The sequence below is a fragment of the Heloderma suspectum genome, chromosome 3 (genome assembly GCF_057233095.1).
Source record: "Heloderma suspectum isolate Gila_16-S chromosome 3, 16-S_ref, whole genome shotgun sequence".
Taxonomy (NCBI): Eukaryota; Metazoa; Chordata; class Lepidosauria; order Squamata; family Helodermatidae; genus Heloderma; species Heloderma suspectum.
The window spans coordinates 95,722,367-95,742,815 of record NC_139460.1 but is presented as its reverse complement, the minus strand read 5'-3'; the positions used below and the strand labels follow the sequence as shown (position 1 = coordinate 95,742,815).

General features: G+C 40.0%; 1 protein-coding gene across 5 annotated transcripts in view; it reads left to right on the top strand.

The window, feature by feature from the left end:
- USP9X (ubiquitin specific peptidase 9 X-linked) overlaps positions 1–20,449 on the top strand; it is a 117,227-nt gene that overhangs the window by 27,661 nt on the left and 69,117 nt on the right. For all 5 annotated transcript variants that reach the window (XR_014789131.1, XM_084843912.1, XM_084843909.1 and 2 more), the window contains 11 exons: positions 2,813–2,925; positions 3,190–3,408; positions 4,825–4,940; positions 7,736–7,987; positions 8,219–8,357; positions 10,278–10,430; positions 12,654–12,758; positions 13,780–13,986; positions 15,504–15,640; positions 18,516–18,649; positions 19,449–19,536. Coding sequence is in view for 4 of the 5 variants with exons in the window: in XM_084843912.1 (XP_084700038.1) it covers positions 2,813–2,925; positions 3,190–3,408; positions 4,825–4,940; positions 7,736–7,987; positions 8,219–8,357; positions 10,278–10,430; positions 12,654–12,758; positions 13,780–13,986; positions 15,504–15,640; positions 18,516–18,649; positions 19,449–19,536 (1,663 nt within the window). In the remaining variant the exon portion in view is untranslated. The remainder of the gene's footprint in view (positions 1–2,812; positions 2,926–3,189; positions 3,409–4,824; positions 4,941–7,735; positions 7,988–8,218; positions 8,358–10,277; positions 10,431–12,653; positions 12,759–13,779; positions 13,987–15,503; positions 15,641–18,515; positions 18,650–19,448; positions 19,537–20,449) is intronic.

The window sequence follows — 20,449 nt, the reverse complement described above, 5'->3', positions numbered from 1 at the left end:
TGGAGCCAACCATCCAAATAGGAGTAAAACCACCACGATGCAGTGCTTCCCACTCCCAGCTCAGGCAGTCGTCCCAGAAGGATACCATGGTCGATGGTATCAAAGGCTGCTGAGAGATCAAAGAGAATCAACAAGGTCACACTGCCCCTGTCACTCTCCCAACATAGGGCAATCAAGGCTGTTTCCATGCCAAAACCTGGCCTGAATCCCGACTGAAATGGATCTAGATAATCAGTCTCACCTAAGAGTGTCTGGAGTTGGTTGGCAACCACCTGTTCGAGAACCTTGCCCAGGAAAGGAACATTTGTCACTGGCCTAAAACTACTAAGGTTTTCCAGATCCAGGGAGGGGTTCTTCAGGAGTTGTCTCACCACCGCCTCTTTGAGGTGTCCCAGGACCACTACCTCTTGCAAGGAGGCATTAATCACCTCCATGGCCCAGCCTGCTGTTCCTTCTCTGCCAGTTTTTAAGGGGCAAGGATCCAGTACGGAAGTGGTTGCATGAACCTGTCCAAGCACCTTGTCAACATCCTCAAGCTGTACCAACTAAAACTCATCCAAGAAAACTGGACAAGGGTGTGCTCTGGACACCTCACCAGATTTACCTGCTGTAACGCTGGAGTCTTAAGTCCCAACGAATGCAAGATATTTTATCTTGGAAGTGCGTAGCAAATGAATTACAGCAGACCTCAGATGGGTCTGCAGTGTCTTTAGGGCCAGCATGTAATAGGCCATGGATGACCCTGAAAAGCTCTGCTGGGTAGGATATGGAAGATTGGATATGGAAGATTGAATAGAGGCAGCGAAATGTTGCTTCTTTGCCACCCTCACTGCCTTTGAATGTACCTTACCATAGGCACACACCAGTGTTCGATTGCACCCACTAGGAGTTCTTCTTCATATATACTCAAGTCGCCTTCTATTTTGTTTCATTGCTCTCAGCTCAGCTTGTATAAGGATACTGACAGCATTCAGAAAGCTGTGTTATGAAAAAGGAGATTCAGAGATCCTTGGGAATGTGCGCTGCCCTATTTGGCAGGGGTGTAAGGAGTTCAGAAGCTTCTGTTTTAGATTAACCACCAAAAACGTAAACTGTGGTTAATCTTAACCATGATTAGTAGAAACAACCCAGCTTCATAAACTGTAGTTTCAGGTTGATTTTTTCTACTTGCATAGTTGTGATTATTGCAGTTTGCCCATATTGGGACAACACAGCTGCGGTTTATCTAAAGTGGAAGCAAAAGCTTACAAACACTTTGCAGCTGCACCAGTGAGCATTGTGCAAGCCCAAGGTTTGTTCTCATAATGCCAAACTAGCATTTTCTGTTGCATCTGAATTAGCCCAGTGTCCTTTTTAAAAAAAGAAAATGTGCAACTATTCTATATTAAATATGCATGGTCAAATGGAAAAGTATTTAATGAAATTTATACAGCAGATGAGATGTTAACTTGCAGGACTAAATTTCCAGCTTGAGGCAGTCAAATAGAAAATTGCAGTTAACCTGAGGATTTTGGATTTTACCCTTGAAAATAATCCCTATAGGGAAGTAAAAGGAACAAACCGCCTTTAAGGGCGCAATCCTATCTAGATAGGCGGGACGCCTCTGAACTTGGAGGCGACCACCTATCCAAAGCAAGGCAGGAGAAGCACAGGGGGGCGGGGGTCATGCCCTCCATGCCTCTCCTGCCCTGCTTTTTCTGCTAGACAGCTGTTTTCGGTTGTCTAGCCGCGGGGGGCTGAGCGGAAGAGGAGGCTGCTATGCAGCACATTGGATGTGTCATACAGGCAGATCCGCTCTCTCCGCCCTGGAACGCCCCCAGCCCCGCCCCTTTTCAGCTACTCTGCGCTTCTCTTCTGAGCGCAGTGGATGGGGCTTTTCCACACTGCCTCCAAGGCAGCGCAGATGTGGGGGGAGGTCAGTTTTCCAGGAACCGACCTCAGAGCGCAGGCTCCAAGGTTCGTTCCCGGAAACATGCATATCCGATGGCCTTCTAGTCGCTGTCTAGCAGCCATAGGATTGCTCCCTCCATCTATTACTTACATAGTATATGCATGCCTATATACTTGACATTTATTTGTAGTTTGGTTCAGATATAGTACTACAGATGGAAGATGTGATGCAGTAATAATGAATTAGTACAGGGAGAAAGAGTATGGAAGTTGAGAGTCAGATTCTGGACTGACTGACTTGTTTCCTTCATTGCTATTTGGGGAAGGAGGGCTGAATTTGAGGGAGTGAGGCAAAGTGGATTTGAGTTGGACAGGAGCAAATTTGCAGGAGTGACAGGAAAGATGGGAAATAAGTATAGAGTGCATGTCCACAAATCCTAACCCTTAGCTATTGCAAGCCACTTCCTAATTTCTGAGCATTTACTAGGTAGTGGTGCACGATTAGCGCTTCTGGGGGCAAGTGGCGAAACTAGCAGAAATGGTGGTAGGGGACAGCCTTCCATGCACTGGGACCTGTGGGGGCTTGCAGTGTGTGGGAGGCGCCTTTTGGATACTATCCATGGTCTGCAGTTTTCAGAATTGTTTGCTGCTTTCTTGAAGACTAGAAATGTACTTAGAAAAATAATCCACAGTTGCTGGAGCTGCTGGTACATGGATACAGAATTCTTGATTCAGCCATGATATAAGGAAATTGGCTTACCTTTTATGCAGTTTAAAGAATAATAGGTGCTTATGGCTTGCTTCATAGTGTATTTAAAAATGACATCATTTAAAATAAACTGAATGATTTACAGTTGGTGGCATGCTGTGACCGCTGTATTTCCATAGAAACCTAATTGCTTTACTGATCTTCCTTACACAGGTCTTGATGTTAAAAGTGAAGCTTGTCAGCGATTTTTTCGAGATGGGTTAACAATCTCTTTCACAAAAATCCTTACAGATGAGGCAGTGAGTGGCTGGAAGTTTGAGATTCATGTAAGTTTGTGTTAGCTACCCACTTAAGTAACTATGTGATATCAGCCATTTCAGTATGTTTAAAACTGATTTAATTGCCTATGACTCTTGGGAAACATGCCTTCTCACTTTTTTATAGTATAGTTCCTATGGTCTAAACTTGAATGGTGTGAAATAAATAAATGTATGCAACAAAGGTTTTAAGAATGGTCTTTACTGTAATAAAGTTTATATGTTGGAATTTCAGTATCAAGCAAAGCTATTAAACTATTTTTTTCTTAACAGAGATGTATCATTAACAACACTCACCGCCTAGTTGAACTCTGTGTGGCGAAACTGGCCCAAGATTGGTTTCCTCTTCTTGAACTTCTTGCAATGGCCTTAAATCCTCATTGCAAATTCCATCTTTACAATGGTACACGTCCCTCTGAAACTGTTCCTGCTGGAGTTCAGCTGGCTGAAGATGAACTTTATGCTCGTCCCCCAGATCCACGGTCACCGAAGGTGTGTTGATTGAAATTTTGAACCGTGAATCTTTGATCATCCTCATGTAGACCCCTCTGGACAGCAGCTTCCTAGGGTCTTGGTTTGGCTCTTCAGTTTCGGCTGAGCCAGAAATATAGAAAACCAGTGAAGCAGAAACTGTTTTTGTTTTTGTCTGTTTTTTTGCAAGTTCAGTCTTTATTTTGTCATAAAGACAATAGACCTTATTGCACATTTGCTCACAGTTTGCATTGTGCTTAGGCAGAAACCTGCACAAGATAGCATCAGAATACAATTTGAATCTCTGATACTTGTGCAGTTGGTATCTTTGACACTTTCTCCATGGAACAATTTGATAGCACATCTTCACTGTATACTGTAAGTGGTACCTTTCTAGAGTATTAAATAGCTAGCATGACATAACAGTGGCTGTGGAGCAGAGCACTTCAACCTGTGCCCCTAATTTGTGTAGGCTACTCCCAGTGAAAGTGCTAAATTACAACTTTGGAACCTGATGATTTTCATCTGTGTAAATTCCTGGAATACACCTGTTGCCTGAGTCAAAATCTGTCTTGGAGGAGCCAGTAACAAGGATGTCTGTGGAGTGTCTGTAGACTGGTGCATATGTAACACTGTCAAACCCTCAGCCTGTGGTTAAGGGAGCAGGCCATGAGTTTGAGCATCCTCAACCCTCCTTTCTTAGCATAAATACTATTCACTCTTCCCACATCAGCTTTAATGGTATTTATTTGTTAGGTCTGTGCTGAAGTTAACCTGGGTTAATGCTAACTATGGTTCTCTCTTACACAGAATTTGAAGTTGGTTAAAAATCCTTGGTAAAAGTGAAGTCCGAATAGCATTAACAATGATTAATGTAGCTGCAGGTGCACAACTCTCCCAGTCCAACAAATTAGAATTTACAGCTTTCATAAGTTTTAAATTCATTGTAATGTTTGCATTGGTATGGTTGCTATAAGGCCAACTCCCAGGGAGCCTTGCAGGGGAGGGGCTCAGTTCACATGATGGGAAGCTTCAGAAGAGCTTGGTATAGCTTCTGGCTGAGGCCTCTTCTGTTCTTCATATATTAAAACATTATTTCACGGTTAACCTGTTTTCACTTCTGGTTTCTGACATAAAAGGAAATGTGTCCACTCTGTCTCAAGATACAAATTATTGTAAATAGATGCTCTTAGAAATCTTTTTTATTTTGTAAAAAAAATAAACACTGAATTGCTGGTGCTATTATAACTCTTCCAAGCATAAACTATTTGAAATGTTAAAGGATAGTAATGAGCATGTAAGAGAACAATCATGGTTAAAAGGTTCTAATTCCAAGCCAAGGTATATACACAGCTTGGTTTTGTTTTCGGGTTTTTTGCAACATAAATGTGTTTGGTGGTAGAAATTACTTGTAAAGCAGGAAAAATTGTTTTACAGGGTTGGCTAGTAGATCTCATCAACAAGTTTGGCACATTAAATGGGTTTCAGATCCTACATGATCGTTTTATGAGCGGATCAGCACTGAATGTTCAGATTATTGCAGCTCTCATCAAGTAAGTTCTTTTTCTAAGGCTGTATTTGGGATGTGTCAACTGAATTAGCAACAAAACCTCTCGAATTAATTTAAGTATTTACTTACTTACTTACTACATTTATATCCCACCTTTTTTCCTCCTTAAGGAACCCAAGTATCTCAGTATGAACTTTGGCACAGTTGCTATTATCTGTGTAGCTGACATATGTATATTCTCCTGCATTTCAAAATATGAAGACTTCAAGACTTTTGTCCAATCCTGAAATTCTCATTTTTTGTAACCACAAGAAAGTGAAAATAGGTACTATCTGCATTTAGAAAGGGGGTTGTATCCAGTAGTGGCTTTGACTTAGTGGGAAGTGCTTCTACTCACACAAGTCAGGGCACCTGATTTTTGCTGATCACCCCTACCTATTACAGTCCTCCATGCCATATCCCCATTCTGTTCTGGGGGACGGTGTTTCCCACCCCTCAGGAGCCACTTTTCTTGTGGGGGACAGGGGACTTAAGTGGGTAGAAGGGGGATCAGTGAAAATCAGGTGCCACAACATGCACAAGCAGAAGTGCTTTCCTCTAAAGCAAGCCGCCATTAGCTATAACCTAATATTCCTAAATGTGCATGAAAAGGGAACAAAGAAACAGCTCATATCATATTTGTGAGCTTTAAGGCCGAATACTAGCTTCAGAGGTCTTCTGGCTTCTTAAAAGTGCATGCTAATTGGTGTGTTGCAATTTTTATTGTTTTTGAAAGTGTTTTTGAAATTATTGTAAGATTTACTGTTGGTTGCAGTTGACAGATTGAAACAGCCTTTTACTTTCTTTTTAAACTAATCTAGATGCATCCTGGCTTGCTTGCAAAAAGCCAATTAAAAAAAAAGAACCTTGTTCTAATCCAAGGTTTGCAATATAGGATCTCAAAAAAATTATATATATATATATATATATATATATATATACACACACACACACACACACACACACACTTTCATAATTAACATGCAAATTAGATGCAACACAGTTTTTAGGAGATGACAGATTTTCTTTTTGCTTTGATCCAGCAAGATCAGCTCTTGGGCAGCTTACCTTAATTGGCAATTGTATTGTTTAGGAAGTTATGATAAGACTGGGAACAAAGGTTAGTTGTGAGGCTTCAGAATTTTCCCAGGAGCAATTTCCTGTTGGGATAGAAATGCTGAAATAGCTCGGCAAAGGCTGTGCCCTATATGGGAGCACTACCCCATTTGGGTTTGTATAAGCCAGTGGTGTTGGTTCTTGTATGGAAAATGGGTTGGCAGATCTGGATTGTATTCTCTGAGTTGGGGCAAGAGGGCGTATTTACATATATATTATGCAGTTCCACTTAAAACCTGTTTTGGATGCAGTGCTATATCTGTAAGAGCCTAAAGAACTTTATCTTGGAGACCTTGCTTCCTCCAGTGCCCTTGGATGAGAGGTGAATACAGGATCAGCCAGAGCCATTTTGCTAACAATCCAGCAATTGAAACATTGAGGATCTCTTGTCTTTGCAATACCTTGTCTGTACTGGTGCATTAGAATCTTGATATAATTACCACTCTTGCTGAAATATGTATCACTTGTGGCTATAGTTCTTCATAGTTTTCAATCTAACTTTTACTTGTCATTATCTGTCTGTTCCTAGAAGGTCTTCAGGCATTAGATGTATTAGACATCCAAGTGAGTACTCACCAGAAGTACTCATTAAAGCTTAGTAGAAAGTCCTTCACAAAGAGCATTTAGCTTGGACTCATAAGAACACAAGAACATAAGAAGAGCCATGCTGGATCAGCCAAGGGTCCATCTAGTCCAGCATTCTGTTCACACAGTGGCCAATCAGCTGTTGCCCGGGAACCCACAAGCAGAGCATGAGCGCAACAGCATCCTCCCATCCACGTTCCCCAGCAACTGGTGTACACAGGCTCACTGCCTCTGGTACCGGAGGTAGCACATAGCCGTCGGGACTAGTAGCTATTGATAGCCTTTTCCTCCAGGAATTTGTTGAACCCCCTTTTAAAGCCATCCAAATTGGTGGCCATCACTACATCCTGTGGTAGCAAATTCCATAGTTTAACTATGTGCTGTGTGAAGAAGTCCTTCCTTTTATCTGTCCTGAATCTCCCACCAATCAGCTTCATGGGATGACCTCAGGCTCTAGTATTTTGAGAGAGGGAGAAAAATGTCTCCCTATCCACATTCTCCACACCATGCGTAATTTAGTTATGCATGGTGATCCCTCTATCATGTCAGAGAGGGGCGGAAACGTGATCCGAAATCTAGAGTGAAATTTATGGTAGTGAAACACACCACGAGAGCCGGAGCTCCTTCCAATGGCTGGCAGCTACCATTTCCTCCCTCACAAGTCCCCTGGAACGATGCTATGTGGTGGTGTAGTATTGCTGTGATTAGGGCTTCTGGGGAATAATGGCAGCTGCCAATGCAGGCAGTTATTTTTTACCCCCAGAAGCTGCTATCAGAGTGACACTGTGTCATCATGTAGCATCATTCTAGATACTTCAGAGTCCAAAAGGTTATGAGCAGTGGGAGCTTCCAGGAGAGTTCCAGTGATGGTAAATTTGGGGGGCCCAACCCCTAAATTGCCCCCCAGAAAACAGAAATGCCACTTGCACATGGGATGATGAAATGGGAGAAGTATTTCAACTTGGCACTTATTAGCTTGGTAAATTTTGCTTTCATTGATTTCCCTAAAATACACCCTTTACTGTATTGTTAATTGTTACCTAAAATACTACTTTAAGTCAGTTTTACCTTTACAGTGATCTTTTTTTTCCTCCCAAGGCCATTTGGACAGTGCTATGAGTTTCTTACGCTGCATACAGTGAAGAAATACTTCCTTCCAATTATAGAAATGGTTCCACAGTTTTTAGAAAACTTAACTGATGATGAACTGAAAAAAGAAGCCAAAAATGAAGCCAAAAATGATGCTTTGTCAATGATAATCAAATCTCTAAAGAACTTAGCCTCAAGAGTTCCAGGACAAGAGGAAACTGTAAAAAACTTAGAAATATTTAGATTAAAAATGATACTTAGGTAAGTCTCTTTTCTGTTGTGATTTTATTATTTGATTTGATTTGTACCCTCCCTTTCTACCAAGAAAAAAGGCACTCAAGGTGGCTTTCAATCATAAATAAAACTTATTAAAACAGTAATAAAACAAATGCATTGAAACATAATTAAAACACAGTAACAGAATAAAAACAGCATAGGTATGTGTATGTCTGTGTCCTGTTGTGCTTCTCTTATACATACATTTCTCCACAGGTTGTTGCAGATTTCATCTTTCAATGGAAAAATGAATGCACTAAATGAAGTTAACAAGGTGATATCTAGTGTGTCATATTATACCCATCGACATGGCAATCCTGAAGAGGAGGAATGGCTTACAGCAGAAAGAATGGCAGTAAGTTTATTTGCATTTATTTGGTGGCAACCTGTTTAAAGAATTTGCATCTTAATTGCCAGGAGATATTTTCCATTATAACTAATTCATTTGATTTTGATTTATTTATGTTTTTACCATATTTCCCTGCCCATGGTCACACACGGTGGTTTACAAAATTATGTTTTAATGACTTAATATTTTTAAAGAACAGTAATCACAAAAACAGTTTAAGTAGCAGATAAAACCAAATCCAAAACAACCAATTAAAAGCCAGGTGTAGCAAATGACAAAAACTTGAGAACCAAAGATATGCTGAAACAAAAGTTTTCATTAAATGTCTAAATGTTAAAAAATAAGTTCCTGACAGATCTCCAAGGAGATCCATAATCTTGGTGCTGCTACTGAAAAGGTTGTGTCATGGGTCATAAAACTGGTCATAGTAACTCAGTGGAGCTAAAGCGTTGATATTAGCATGTCCTATGTATTTTGTATTCGAAGCTCAAATTCGGTACTGCATCATTATAGGGACAAAAATAAACAGGGCAGGGTACAAGCTTCAAAGTAAAAAACTTAAGTCATTGAGGAAATGGACAGACTAGTAATGTAGCTTTGCTGCTCTTACTGTGCCCAGAAATGCCACCCAAGAATGTCTACTATATGCTTCATGGGAGTCAAGAAAAGGACGGAGGGTGCAGTATAAAACCTTACCAAGCAGCTGGTCCACAGGGTGGGTGGATGGGTGGGGTGGTGGAAACTGGGCAGCATGAGATTTCCCTGTCTGAAAGGAATTGTGAGTTGGGAGCAAAGGCAGGAAGGAAGGGTGAGCAAAAGGGCCTTCGGTGATGGGAGGGGGGAGCAGCTAAACAACAAATGGCTGAGAGGGGAGGGGGCAGTGGACAATGAGTGAGACTCACTTCTATCAGTGATGGCTTCACCAATGGGGGCATGGGGGGAAGCCAGCTAAAAAACAAACTGCTTCCAAGGGAGTCGGAGCAGAGAGGGCGCTAAACAAGAGAGACTTCTATAGGTGACAAGGGAGGTGGATGAACAAAAGCTGCTGCCTGGGCAGACGAAGAAAGCAGTTAATAAAAACATAGACTCATAGAATAGTAGGGTTGGAAGGGGCCTATAAGACCATCAAGTCCAATCCCAACATAACATAAAATGGGATGGTAAGGTTTACAGTTTTAATAAGAAAAATAAGCATAGGCACGTGCCGTCATGGGGTGGGAGAGGAATTGGGTTCAGGAAACTGTTGGGAGCTGGCATAGCCAAACACGCCTTGAACACCCAGTGGACCGATAGTAAAAAGGCTGCTGAGGGAGCAAGGAATTGCAGTATGAGGATTTGGCCACAAAGGGACCTGGGATACATGCAGGGAGTGGGCAGGGGGACTAAGTTCGCGGAGAGGCTGATCGTCTGTCAGCACCATTGTGGGTAAGTGAGCAACCAACCAACCCACCGAAGGTTATTCATGGGGTGGCTTAGAGTGATGTGCGAACCCACCCACTGTGACTTGTGCTTCCATACAACATCTGTGTTCGAGATGTTACTCTCATATCCCTGCTTTTGGAAACTCTGTATTTGAAGCATCTGCCCCAACTGCATGATGCATGTCAGGATCTAGACTGTGAGCAGGTTACTGGCATAACTGGTTCTTGGGATTACTTGTGGTATCTGCTACATGTATACATGGCTTAATTACACTGTACCTGAGTGGTGTGAAATCTGGAACAGCCAGCAGAAAAGATTTACAGAAAAAATAAACTCTGGTGGTCAATAGTAGGACTGCATGCTCCACTTTGTTACAGACATATGTTTAGTTCCATTTGGGGGGTTTATAATGTGTTGCATGCTGTCATCTGATATAAAAACAAAGAGAATAGCCTTGTTGGTATTTCACTTTTATCTAATAAGTTTTGCCATCTTTATCTTCAGGAGTGGATCCAGCAGAATAACATCTTATCGATTGTGTTAAGAGATAGTCTACATCAACCTCAATATGTAGAAAAGTTAGAGAAAATTCTTCGTTTTGTCATCAAAGAAAAGGCTCTCACCTTACAAGACCTTGATAACATTTGGGCTGCACAGGTAGGGACTAAACAAGCGGTATTTTATTTTGCATCCCCTATTATGTGTCAGTTGGAATTTTAGTTGCTTATATCTTGTGTTAACAGGTGTTAAACTAAAATTTTAATTTGACATTTTGTCTGTGAATCCCACAGTTATTATGCTACATATTTCTGCGGCAGACACAAACTTTTAATTAGTTCACAAATGCTGTGCTGTCTACCAAAAGAAGGCAGTATATATGGCCCATTAAATTATTGGTGTTATTTATCTTTTCTTGTGTCACCAGATAGATGTAAGAAGTTAAATATGGTCGGTTTAGCACAACCCCTACTTCCTGTGCCCTACGTCATCTAAGACTGTAACCAAGTCTAAGCATATGTAACTGAAATGATAACACTGCCTTTACTCTTTTTCTGTTTAATGCTACCTTCACCTCCTTCCTCTTCCTCTGTTTCCCTTGTGTCAAATTTTAGATTATGAGCTCCTTGGGCAGGGACTTGCCTTCTTGTGCTCCATAAAGTGCCAGGCACACTGGGATTGCTTGATTATTCATTTTTCAATTCTAGGTTAAATGATTGAGTAGTAGATTGAGCTGACATTTTGATCTGTAGTTGTAATTTGTCGGCTTTTTCAAATCCCACAAGGTATGTTCCACTGATGTTCCGTTATGTTCCAATATACATAATATATTGCTTTTGGAACTAAAGATTTAAGCCTAATTTTCTGACAAAATTTAGAGTGTCAAAGTATTAAGCTCTGTAGCTTGATGTTGCTGTAGGTTGGGGGTTGCAGTTCTGAAGTATAAACTATAAACCATCTTTGGGTTGGCTGGGTGTTTAGAGCAAATGTTTGTTAGAACTAAGAAGAAGCACCCACTGTTCTCTGCGACTTCCCTTCAGAAAGGTAAGGTGATGGGTATGCTGATCATCCAGAATCTGTGTCATCTTTAGAGTGTCATCTTGTACATAAAAAGCTGAAAGAGTTTAAAAAGTATTAGGCATTAAAAAGTCAAAATAACAATAGATAAGTGCAGTTTAAAAGTATGAATTATATATGCTATGCGTTTTAGCCTGTCATAGGAAAATGAAAGTAGAATGTTAGGGAAATGCTAGCTCTGAACCCCACCAACTCGAGCAATCCCAAGTGTCTCTTTTCTACCTTTGATGACCTACTAAGGCCTACCCCTATTCCTCTTTTCTCTGTGTTTAAGATTTTGCCTCCTTCAGTGCCAAAATTCAATCCACTCTGACCACTCTGCCTCTATTTTCTTTAGTACTCTTCCACATCTCCCTCCAACAGCACCTCCTTCTACCCTTCTTTCTTTCCTGTCACATTTTATGAGTTCACTATCCAATTATCCTCATCTAACCCCTCTACATTCCCCCTTGATCGTGTCCCTTCCCTACATCTAGCTGCCATATCCCCAGCCATTATCCATCCTCTCCACCACATTATCCTGTGTCCTCAGTTTTTTTCCTTTCAGCATTCAAACATGCCACTGTTTCCCTTATTCTCAAAAACCCAACCCTTGGCCCATCCTCCATCTCTATGTGCTGCCCAATTTCTTCCCTTTATCTCCAAACTCCTGGAGCATGTTTATTATTCCCACTGTCTTTCTTATACAAATTACATTAAATTCTTCATTGGCACTCCCAGTTTTTGCACAAACTTCTTGTCCTTACTTTCAAAGCCCTCCATGGCCTTGTTGCTCTTTATCTCTCTGCACTTATATCCCAGTATCTGACTGCTAATTCAGCCTCACCAACCTCAGCCATTCAAAGGTCTCCTGCTTCGTAAAATAACTCCACCCATTTCCATTGCTGCCCCTTATGGCTGGACCAGCCTCCCAGGATACCTCCATGTGACCAGTTTCCTTTTTCTCCTCAAAACTCATCTTTTCCAGGAAACCCTTGGTTCCTCCCCTAGTTGCTTTACCTTAGTGCAACGTATGTGTAATTTAAGCACATTCTCTCCCTGCTTATACCTCTATTTTGCCCTATTCTGTTCTTCTGTGTTTAATTTAGATTGTAAGTCCCTTGGAGTAGAGATCTGTCATACCTGTTCTTTGTAAAGTGTGAATAATAATTATATGGATTGTTCAAAGTCACTGTAAGTGTATGTCAGTTCCTCTTTGAAGGATCCCTTGTGGGAAAATTGCTGTAAATAGAAATATAAGATACTTGGAACAGTGCTATCTTGGTGTAGAGATAACTGCAATTGATGTTAGTATTTCTTATCAAGGCAGGAAAACATGAAGCCATTGTGAAGAATGTACATGACCTCCTTGCAAAATTGGCCTGGGATTTCTCTCCTGAACAGCTTGACCATCTGTTTGATTGTTTTAAGGTAACCATACATATTAATCTGCTCCTGTTATTTATCAGAGCCCTATCATAGGGTAGAATATAAGTTCAAAGTGTACTACTGTAAGTAAATAACAGGCGTAATATTTTGATTAGGCAAACTTACATTCCTTGTGCTGATAATTTCTTGCGCCTTGAGATCAAAACTCCACCTTGTTTGTTGTAGTAGTTTAAAAAAATTAAAATTATAGATCTTATAGGAAATACAGATATTAACAGTTGAAATTTGTAGATTACTTAGATGGAACAGTGTTAGGGGTTGTTGCAAAACTTTATCAAATTATACATTTTAATTGAAGAGAAATAATTAACAGTTGGCTTATATAGCAATCTCTCCGGCTGCAATCCAGAGGTCAGTTAATGCATATTTTAAAATCCCAGTTATTTCAACGGGGTTTGTGTGTGTAACTATTCTATGGGTAAAAGCCAGTGAATATCTTACTTTTTCATACAAAGGCATTTTTTGAAGATAAATCTGCAGCTAGATGTGCTTGAAGCACAGAGAGTTCCCTGTAAATAATGTTACATTTGGCTGATATTTAAAATATATTAAAATAGTATTAAAGTAAATTTTGCTTCTGCTTGTGTCCTTCTCCTGAAATAGGGTCATAGATTAATTTTGAATGTGAAAATCTGGAGAAGAGGCTTTTCTGTCTGGTTTTCTATTACTTCCTCTTACTGTGAAATACAGTCACTGAATAATAAATACTCTAACAGATTACAAATTAAATTCATTCAAGTGAGGTCTTTTAAAATGATTGAAAAATAGCTTAGTTTTCCCCATTTTGGTAAACTACTCAGTGCTTGTATCTTATCAGTGTTGCTGGATGGAATAGTAGATTTACACCTGTGTACATTATTTAAATTAGTTGTACATTACTACAATCACTCTTCTTAATTTGTATTTTATTAATATAATATTTGTATTTGTCTTTTTACTTTTCATACCATTGATTTGTAGGTCTATATTTTTAAATTGCTGGTGGTTTCCCTTTGTTTTCTAGGCAAGTTGGACAAATGCAAGCAAAAAGCAGCGTGAAAAGCTACTTGAGCTAATTCGTCGTCTTGCAGAAGATGATAAAGATGGTGTGATGGCACACAAAGTACTGAACCTCTTGTGGAATTTAGCACATAGTGATGATGTTCCAGTTGATATCATGGACCAGGCTCTCAGTGCTCACATTAAAATCTTAGATTATAGTTGTTCACAGGTAAATATATCCTGTTGGCTAGCCATTAACATTAGGTTGGTTGACACATTACACAAATGAGCCTTCTGATTATATGTTCACTTCTCCCTCATGCTGTCTTATTCAATTATTTCTGCAGAAATTATTTTCTGTAACACCTGAACTGACAACCTGTGATTGGTGTAATACTTCCAAACCAGGGAGGATCATACAAATCGTAATTTGCCATTTCAAATGTAACTGATAAAAACAGAGCGGAGGAGGGAGCATGCAAACAGAAGGCTCATTGTGTGTAATGCCAAACCATGGATTGGGGTGGGGGGAGGTCCCCTGAATGTCCGGGGTGGCAGGGGCTGCATGTGGCCCACAGATCACATGTGGCCAACCTCTGCTTTAGAGGATCATTGAGCCATGGGCTGGCACACATGCTTTTCCCCTTCCTGCCCTTTCACATACAATTTCTCCCTTCCTATTTTAGCACTAACTTGTTTGCCATGATTTCCAAATTGGCAAACGATTCTTAAGTGCATGCCCACTGAAGCAGAATCAGAAACTATGGTCTGAAGTGGGTTTCTGATTGTGCTTGGGAGGGCAGTACTTAACTTGTGCTAATTTTGACATGTCATGGCGAATTTTGGTTAGCACTAAATAAGAAGCAGAGAAGGCAGCTATGTATGAGAGGGGAGGTGTGTGTGACAGTCCACAGCTTGTTCACAGTTCTCTAAATCATGGTTTAAATTGAACCAGTCTAGTATTTTGTTCAGTTATTAAGAATTTCTGCCTCTCTTAATCTTTAGCCCCAGTTTTCTTGAATACTTTGGGTAAAGATGGTTGTGCTCAATCTTTTAATTAAATGTTGCCTGTTCTAGATTTCTGTTAGCTGAAAGCTCAGATGTGAAATGTGTTGATCGTGTAGATTTTTCAGTTTATGTTGAGTGCCTAATTACATTTACTAGTACTTTTTTTAAAAAAACTGGCATCTTCAGAAAAAAAATAAGTTATTTCTCTAATAGATTTATCTTGGCTTTTTTTCTGAATGGATTTCTCCTGGCTGCTGGTCACAAAATTGTTTCTGGAGAAAATAATTGTGGACAATAAATTACAACACTCTTAAAGTATGTGCCTCTGTAGAAATTCTCCCAAAAGTACTCCAGGGAGGGCCAGCACTAGTTTGGAATAGGCACTTAATTAACATATTTTGCTCCACAATATTTACCTTTCTGCTCTGTACTTTGGGATACTGAAACACACTCTTAATTATACTTGGGCATCAGACTACTCAATTTGTACAAGATGAGGTCACTCAGAAACTCACCTTGCTATTCCGCAAGCTATTATTATGTACGCTTTAACACAGAAAGTGGGGGGAAAGCTTTTTACTTTCGACTAAGCTGTTCACTGGCCCATTGACCAGCATTTCAATACGCATCTCCAGCGCTGGACTATAATAATGATCTAAAAAGGGATCCTGAAATTAATAAACTGCCTGAAAATTACTAATCAGTTACATGTTATAATAAAAATATTTGCTTTTTAAGGATCGAGATACGCAAAAAATACAGTGGATAGATCGTTTTATAGAAGAGCTTCGCACAAATGACAAATGGGTCATTCCTGCACTGAAACAAATTAGAGAAATTTGCAGTTTGTTTGGTGAAGCACCACAAAACTTGAGGTGAGCAGTGTAAAGTTTTCATTTCTTAAACGGGTGGCAAAGTTCATATATTTCTTTAGTACTACTGAAATACAATGTAAAATGTTAATACATAGTGCATATAATTTCATCTAATACTGAACTCATGTGCCTGAGTGCCTATTGGTTTGGGACTAGAGCACACAAATATAAGCCCCCCGAAAACATCCTGACAGGGATATGTGACCTTCAAGGATTTACAGAATATTGATGGCATTCATATATCTGAAATCTGTTGAGACAAGAAAATGTTGAGTAACTCACCCCATTGACTGGAAATGGAACTTCCAGATTCACATTGAACACCAATGCAAGAACTAATTCCTTTGGTTCAGTGTGGCTGGAACAGGAGTAGAATGCTGTTCCTCAGCCGCTGTTATACAAATACACTGGATTTCTCTATTGCTTTCTATGGGCAGCTCCTACCCTTGGGGACATTGTGCAGTCTGTGTGAGTCTGTCAGTTAAGGCTGTGGTTAAGAGCCATCAAGGCAAGGAATGTTAGAATGCTGGTGAAAGTAAAATGAAAAGAGGAAAAGGGAGGGGGAGAGGGAATTGGCCTGCCAAAGTCCCTAACACCTTTTATAATTAGGGGTGGGTGGGGCAGGGGAACCATCCCATGAATTGTAAAAAAAGCTTCCCTCTCTGTATTGTGCAGAGATGTCTCAGGAAGAAGAAAAAGAAAAAGACCTTTTCTCTTTCCCACTCACCAGGAAAACCCCCCCCCCCTTATATAGGTTAGGTTTACCAGCCCCAACCCTGATTCCTCTAACACTATATAGCACAGCAGGGGAAGGTATGTGTGTGTGTGTGTGTGGGGGGGGCTTTTTCCCCTCCTGAAACTTGCCTGCTGTATGAGGCCTCAACAGCACTATAAGCTTACTGTTCTAGGCTGTCTGGAACCCTGAACAAGTGTGTTTCTAGCATGTGGGATCCACAGCAATGTTTTGTGGTGGCTTCCATTTGTATACCATATAATACTGAACTTGGTGGCATTGTACCTTCTCTGTTGAAATAGGGTCACTCCCATGTGAGGGAGTGGTCTCTGCATAGTTAGAGCCTTTCCAGGTATGCAGAAAGAAATACCCTGGTCTGTACATTTAAAAGAAAAAGGGAAACTGAGCCCAACAAGAACATCACATGTTCAGTGGCCCCCAGGAGCCATGGAATGTTGAGGGTGTTACTTGGAGGGAGAAAATGGAGTGGGTAGGGGAATTGTTAGGAGTTCAAACATACCCACATATAGACATAGTTTGCACGACACAACAGCTTGGTTTAATTTACCCATGGGGACTCTTGTGTTGTGCTGGGCACCTATGGATGCCATTTTTGCATGGTGCCTGTAGGTGCCCAGCTTGCCATCATGGCTTGTTGTGTCATGCGAACCCAGGCAGCAGGGGTTGTTTGAGGGTTAGGCAACCCTCAAATGACCCACGGCTTGATTTAGAGTTATTTGAGGGTTGTCTAACCCTCAAACAACCCCTGCTACCTTGGTTTGCACAACACAGCAAGCCAGGGTGAGGTGGCTGCTGTGCAAAAATGGTTCCACTGTGGGCTATCCTGTCATGCATACCAGATCATAGTAGCCTGGAGGTGGCATTTGAGTCAATGCATGAGTTTAAAAAGCTCACTTCCCTGCACTCTTTGAGGAGGTTTCCGGAAGAAGGAAAAGTTGTTACTCTCCAGTGTTAAAGAGATCCAGTTCAAGGCTGGCTGGACCCTGGAACAGGAGCATTACTGTTAGGGACTTGGGGATCACCATAACATCTTGTGGGTCCCCACTTGTCTTGTTAATTTAAAAGTAAAAATGGTGTATTCAGAAGGTATGTCATTGGGTAACATAGAAAACATGGGTTTAATGGATATCCTTTTTGACCTTAAGAAAACATGGTTTGGAAGTGGAATGAAAATCATACTGGACAGCCATAGGACAGTAAGCATGACTGCAAGATATTCACTACTACTACTAGTATTTGGGGCTCCGTAATTCAAGTCAAACTCAATTCCCTGTAATTTCCTTCTTCCTTGGACTGTTCAGTTTGGGTGTTTTCCTTAATTCCTATGGAGCTATTTAGCTTGCAGGCACTGTTCTGCAATAGTTTGTTGTTCTTGTAGAACATCTTGATCTGTATTATGTAGGCTATCTGTAGAAGTGGGGGGAAAAGGGCAGGTATGACCAAACCATTGCAAAGGGCTGTACAGTATGACTTTCATTCCACTTGCAAATCATGGTTTCTTAAGGGTAAAAAAGAACATCCATTAAACCCATGTTCATCACTATTGAGAGAAATGGCAGATTTCCCTTCCCTAATATCATCGATTTTGCTGCATGTGTGTTATGACACAGCCCACAATTAGTCAACCATGTGTCCATGAGGGCTTTAGATTTATGTATTAATGGTTACTTCGGTCGCATGACAGATCATGTTCAGAACTTTAAAATTTCAAAAGCAGATTTTACAGTGGCATCGGGAGTGAGATTGGTATTTCAAGAATTCTCTCCTTGATACATGCAAGTCCTTCAACATTCCTTAATGGGTTCGCTGGATTATGTCCTTAAATGGCCAACTAAATTGATAGCAATAATAAATGAAGAATAATTGTGAACAATTCAGATTTTTATGAAAAGAGCAAAAATATTTGTTACAAGAAAGACACGAAATATTGGTGTAGTCGTTCTACCTACTATAATATTTTTAGTTTAACTTTACCTATTTTATATCTGTTCACTTTTGAGTGGGATACTAGTTGTATTATATGGTAGCCACTTCGGGCTCCCATTTTTCTCCTCCTAATAGAATCTTAAAACAATTTCTCAGTAATAGTACCTGTAACCTTTTCTATGTTTTTAACTATAGTCAAACTCAGCGAAGTCCCCATGTGTTTTATCGCCATGATCTAATTAATCAACTTCAGCACAATCATGCTCTAGTAACTTTAGTTGCAGAAAATCTTTCAGCATATATGGAAAGCATGAGACAGTATGCTAAAGGTGAGTTAAGTTTAATTTTGTTTAGAATTACAGAAACAGTGCAATCCTAGGCATGCCTACACAGAAGTCCTATTGACTTCAATGGAACTCAGGTAAGTGTGTATAGGATTGCAGCCTAAGAAACTTATTGCTATTGATCTCACGCTTACACATTGTTAAATACTGGAGTAATACGTTAATCTGAGAAATCTTTACATTGCCTTGCAATTTTGCAAAACATTTTTAAACTATATGTTTATATATACTTAATATATATTGAGCAAAGAATTACTGTGGGAGATGTTTGCGGGGCAGTATCATTCTATCAATGCAGATCTGTTTTTGTGGTGTCCCAGTTTCCTTGTAAATTATTTATGCTATCGCTTTAGAATAGCTATTAAAGGTGCATACTTTAATTTATATATCCTGTATTGTGTTTAAATATTTCTGGAAAAGTTTCTAACTAAAAATTGCAGTGTACTTCCATAGTTGCTGTGAACCAATATATTTATTATTAAGTAGCATCTGGTATTAAGTAAATCAAAATAGTTGCTGTAATGTAAACCTTGTATAATTTTTCTTACAGAAATAAAGGGCAAATAAATCACAATGCATGGCCCTTATTTAAAGCGGAGTTAAATATAGTAGTCAGTCACTAATATGATGTTGAATGCCCTTCTAATAGACTATTGAAAAACTTTAAAATGTGCTCAGTCCTAAGCACATTGAGAGCGAACACCTTACTTCTGATTAAACATGTACAGAATTGTGGTGTTCGTCTTTTCTTTGGGTATTATAACATCTTCTCTTAAATTTGCAGAACATGGAGAATATGATCCACAAACTGTAAGACCAGGGAGTAGATACAGTCATGTGCAAGAAGTCCAAGAGCGGCTAAACTTCCTACGGTTGGTTTGAGTAAATCTTACTTTATTTTGGGTGAAAATATTCCACAAATATTATTTGAAGGCAAAGGGAATAAATCTTGACACTTTCATACAGCTTATCTACAAAATGGTATTTGCCATGTAGACTGATTCTGTTTCTAGATAGTGTTGCAGCAGGATGCACAGCTGGAAGCCAGTCCCCCTTGCATGATGTAGTCCTCAGTTTACCAACCAAAAGACATCATTCCTTATATCTGTGTATAATATATTCCAGCAGTCAATCTCTTTTATATACCCACATTTCCAGGTCTATACTTCTCTTCAATGAAATACTGAGGCTCTTTCTAACTAATGGAATTATTCACCCAGAAGGGTGGGGGCAGAGAATAGTGCTCCTCCTTCTATCAGTGCAGGCACATCTTGTGGTTGATCAAGGCATGTTTGAACGAACCATAAGAGAACAACACTGGGATGCATAAATACTAAAGGGAACTTTCCAAAGTTAAGAATCAGAAGGAAACATGCAGTACAGAGGCCATGGAAAGAGATTACTCATGTGCAAGTCCTGATTTCTTTGCCTTATGTGATAACAGACTGAAAAGATTGGGATCAAATGTTTCTAGGGACGTGCCTATTCCACAGAGGATAGGTGCCTAAAAAGTGTACTCTGGCGTCCCTCAGGTTCTTGGAGAGTTTATATACCCACATTATACTAGTACCCCAGAGATTCACTGGTAAACTAGAATAATGGGGATTTAGTTACCAACAACAAGAAGGATAAAAACAGATGTAAATGCCAAAGCGAAAACAAAGACAGCTGCATCAATATATTATTCCTGATGTGTTTTGAAATGTGTCTCTTTATCAAGGGACATTTTTCACTTCTGTAGCATCCTAAAGAGCTACTTGGAGCTACTTCATTTCTGGCTTGTTC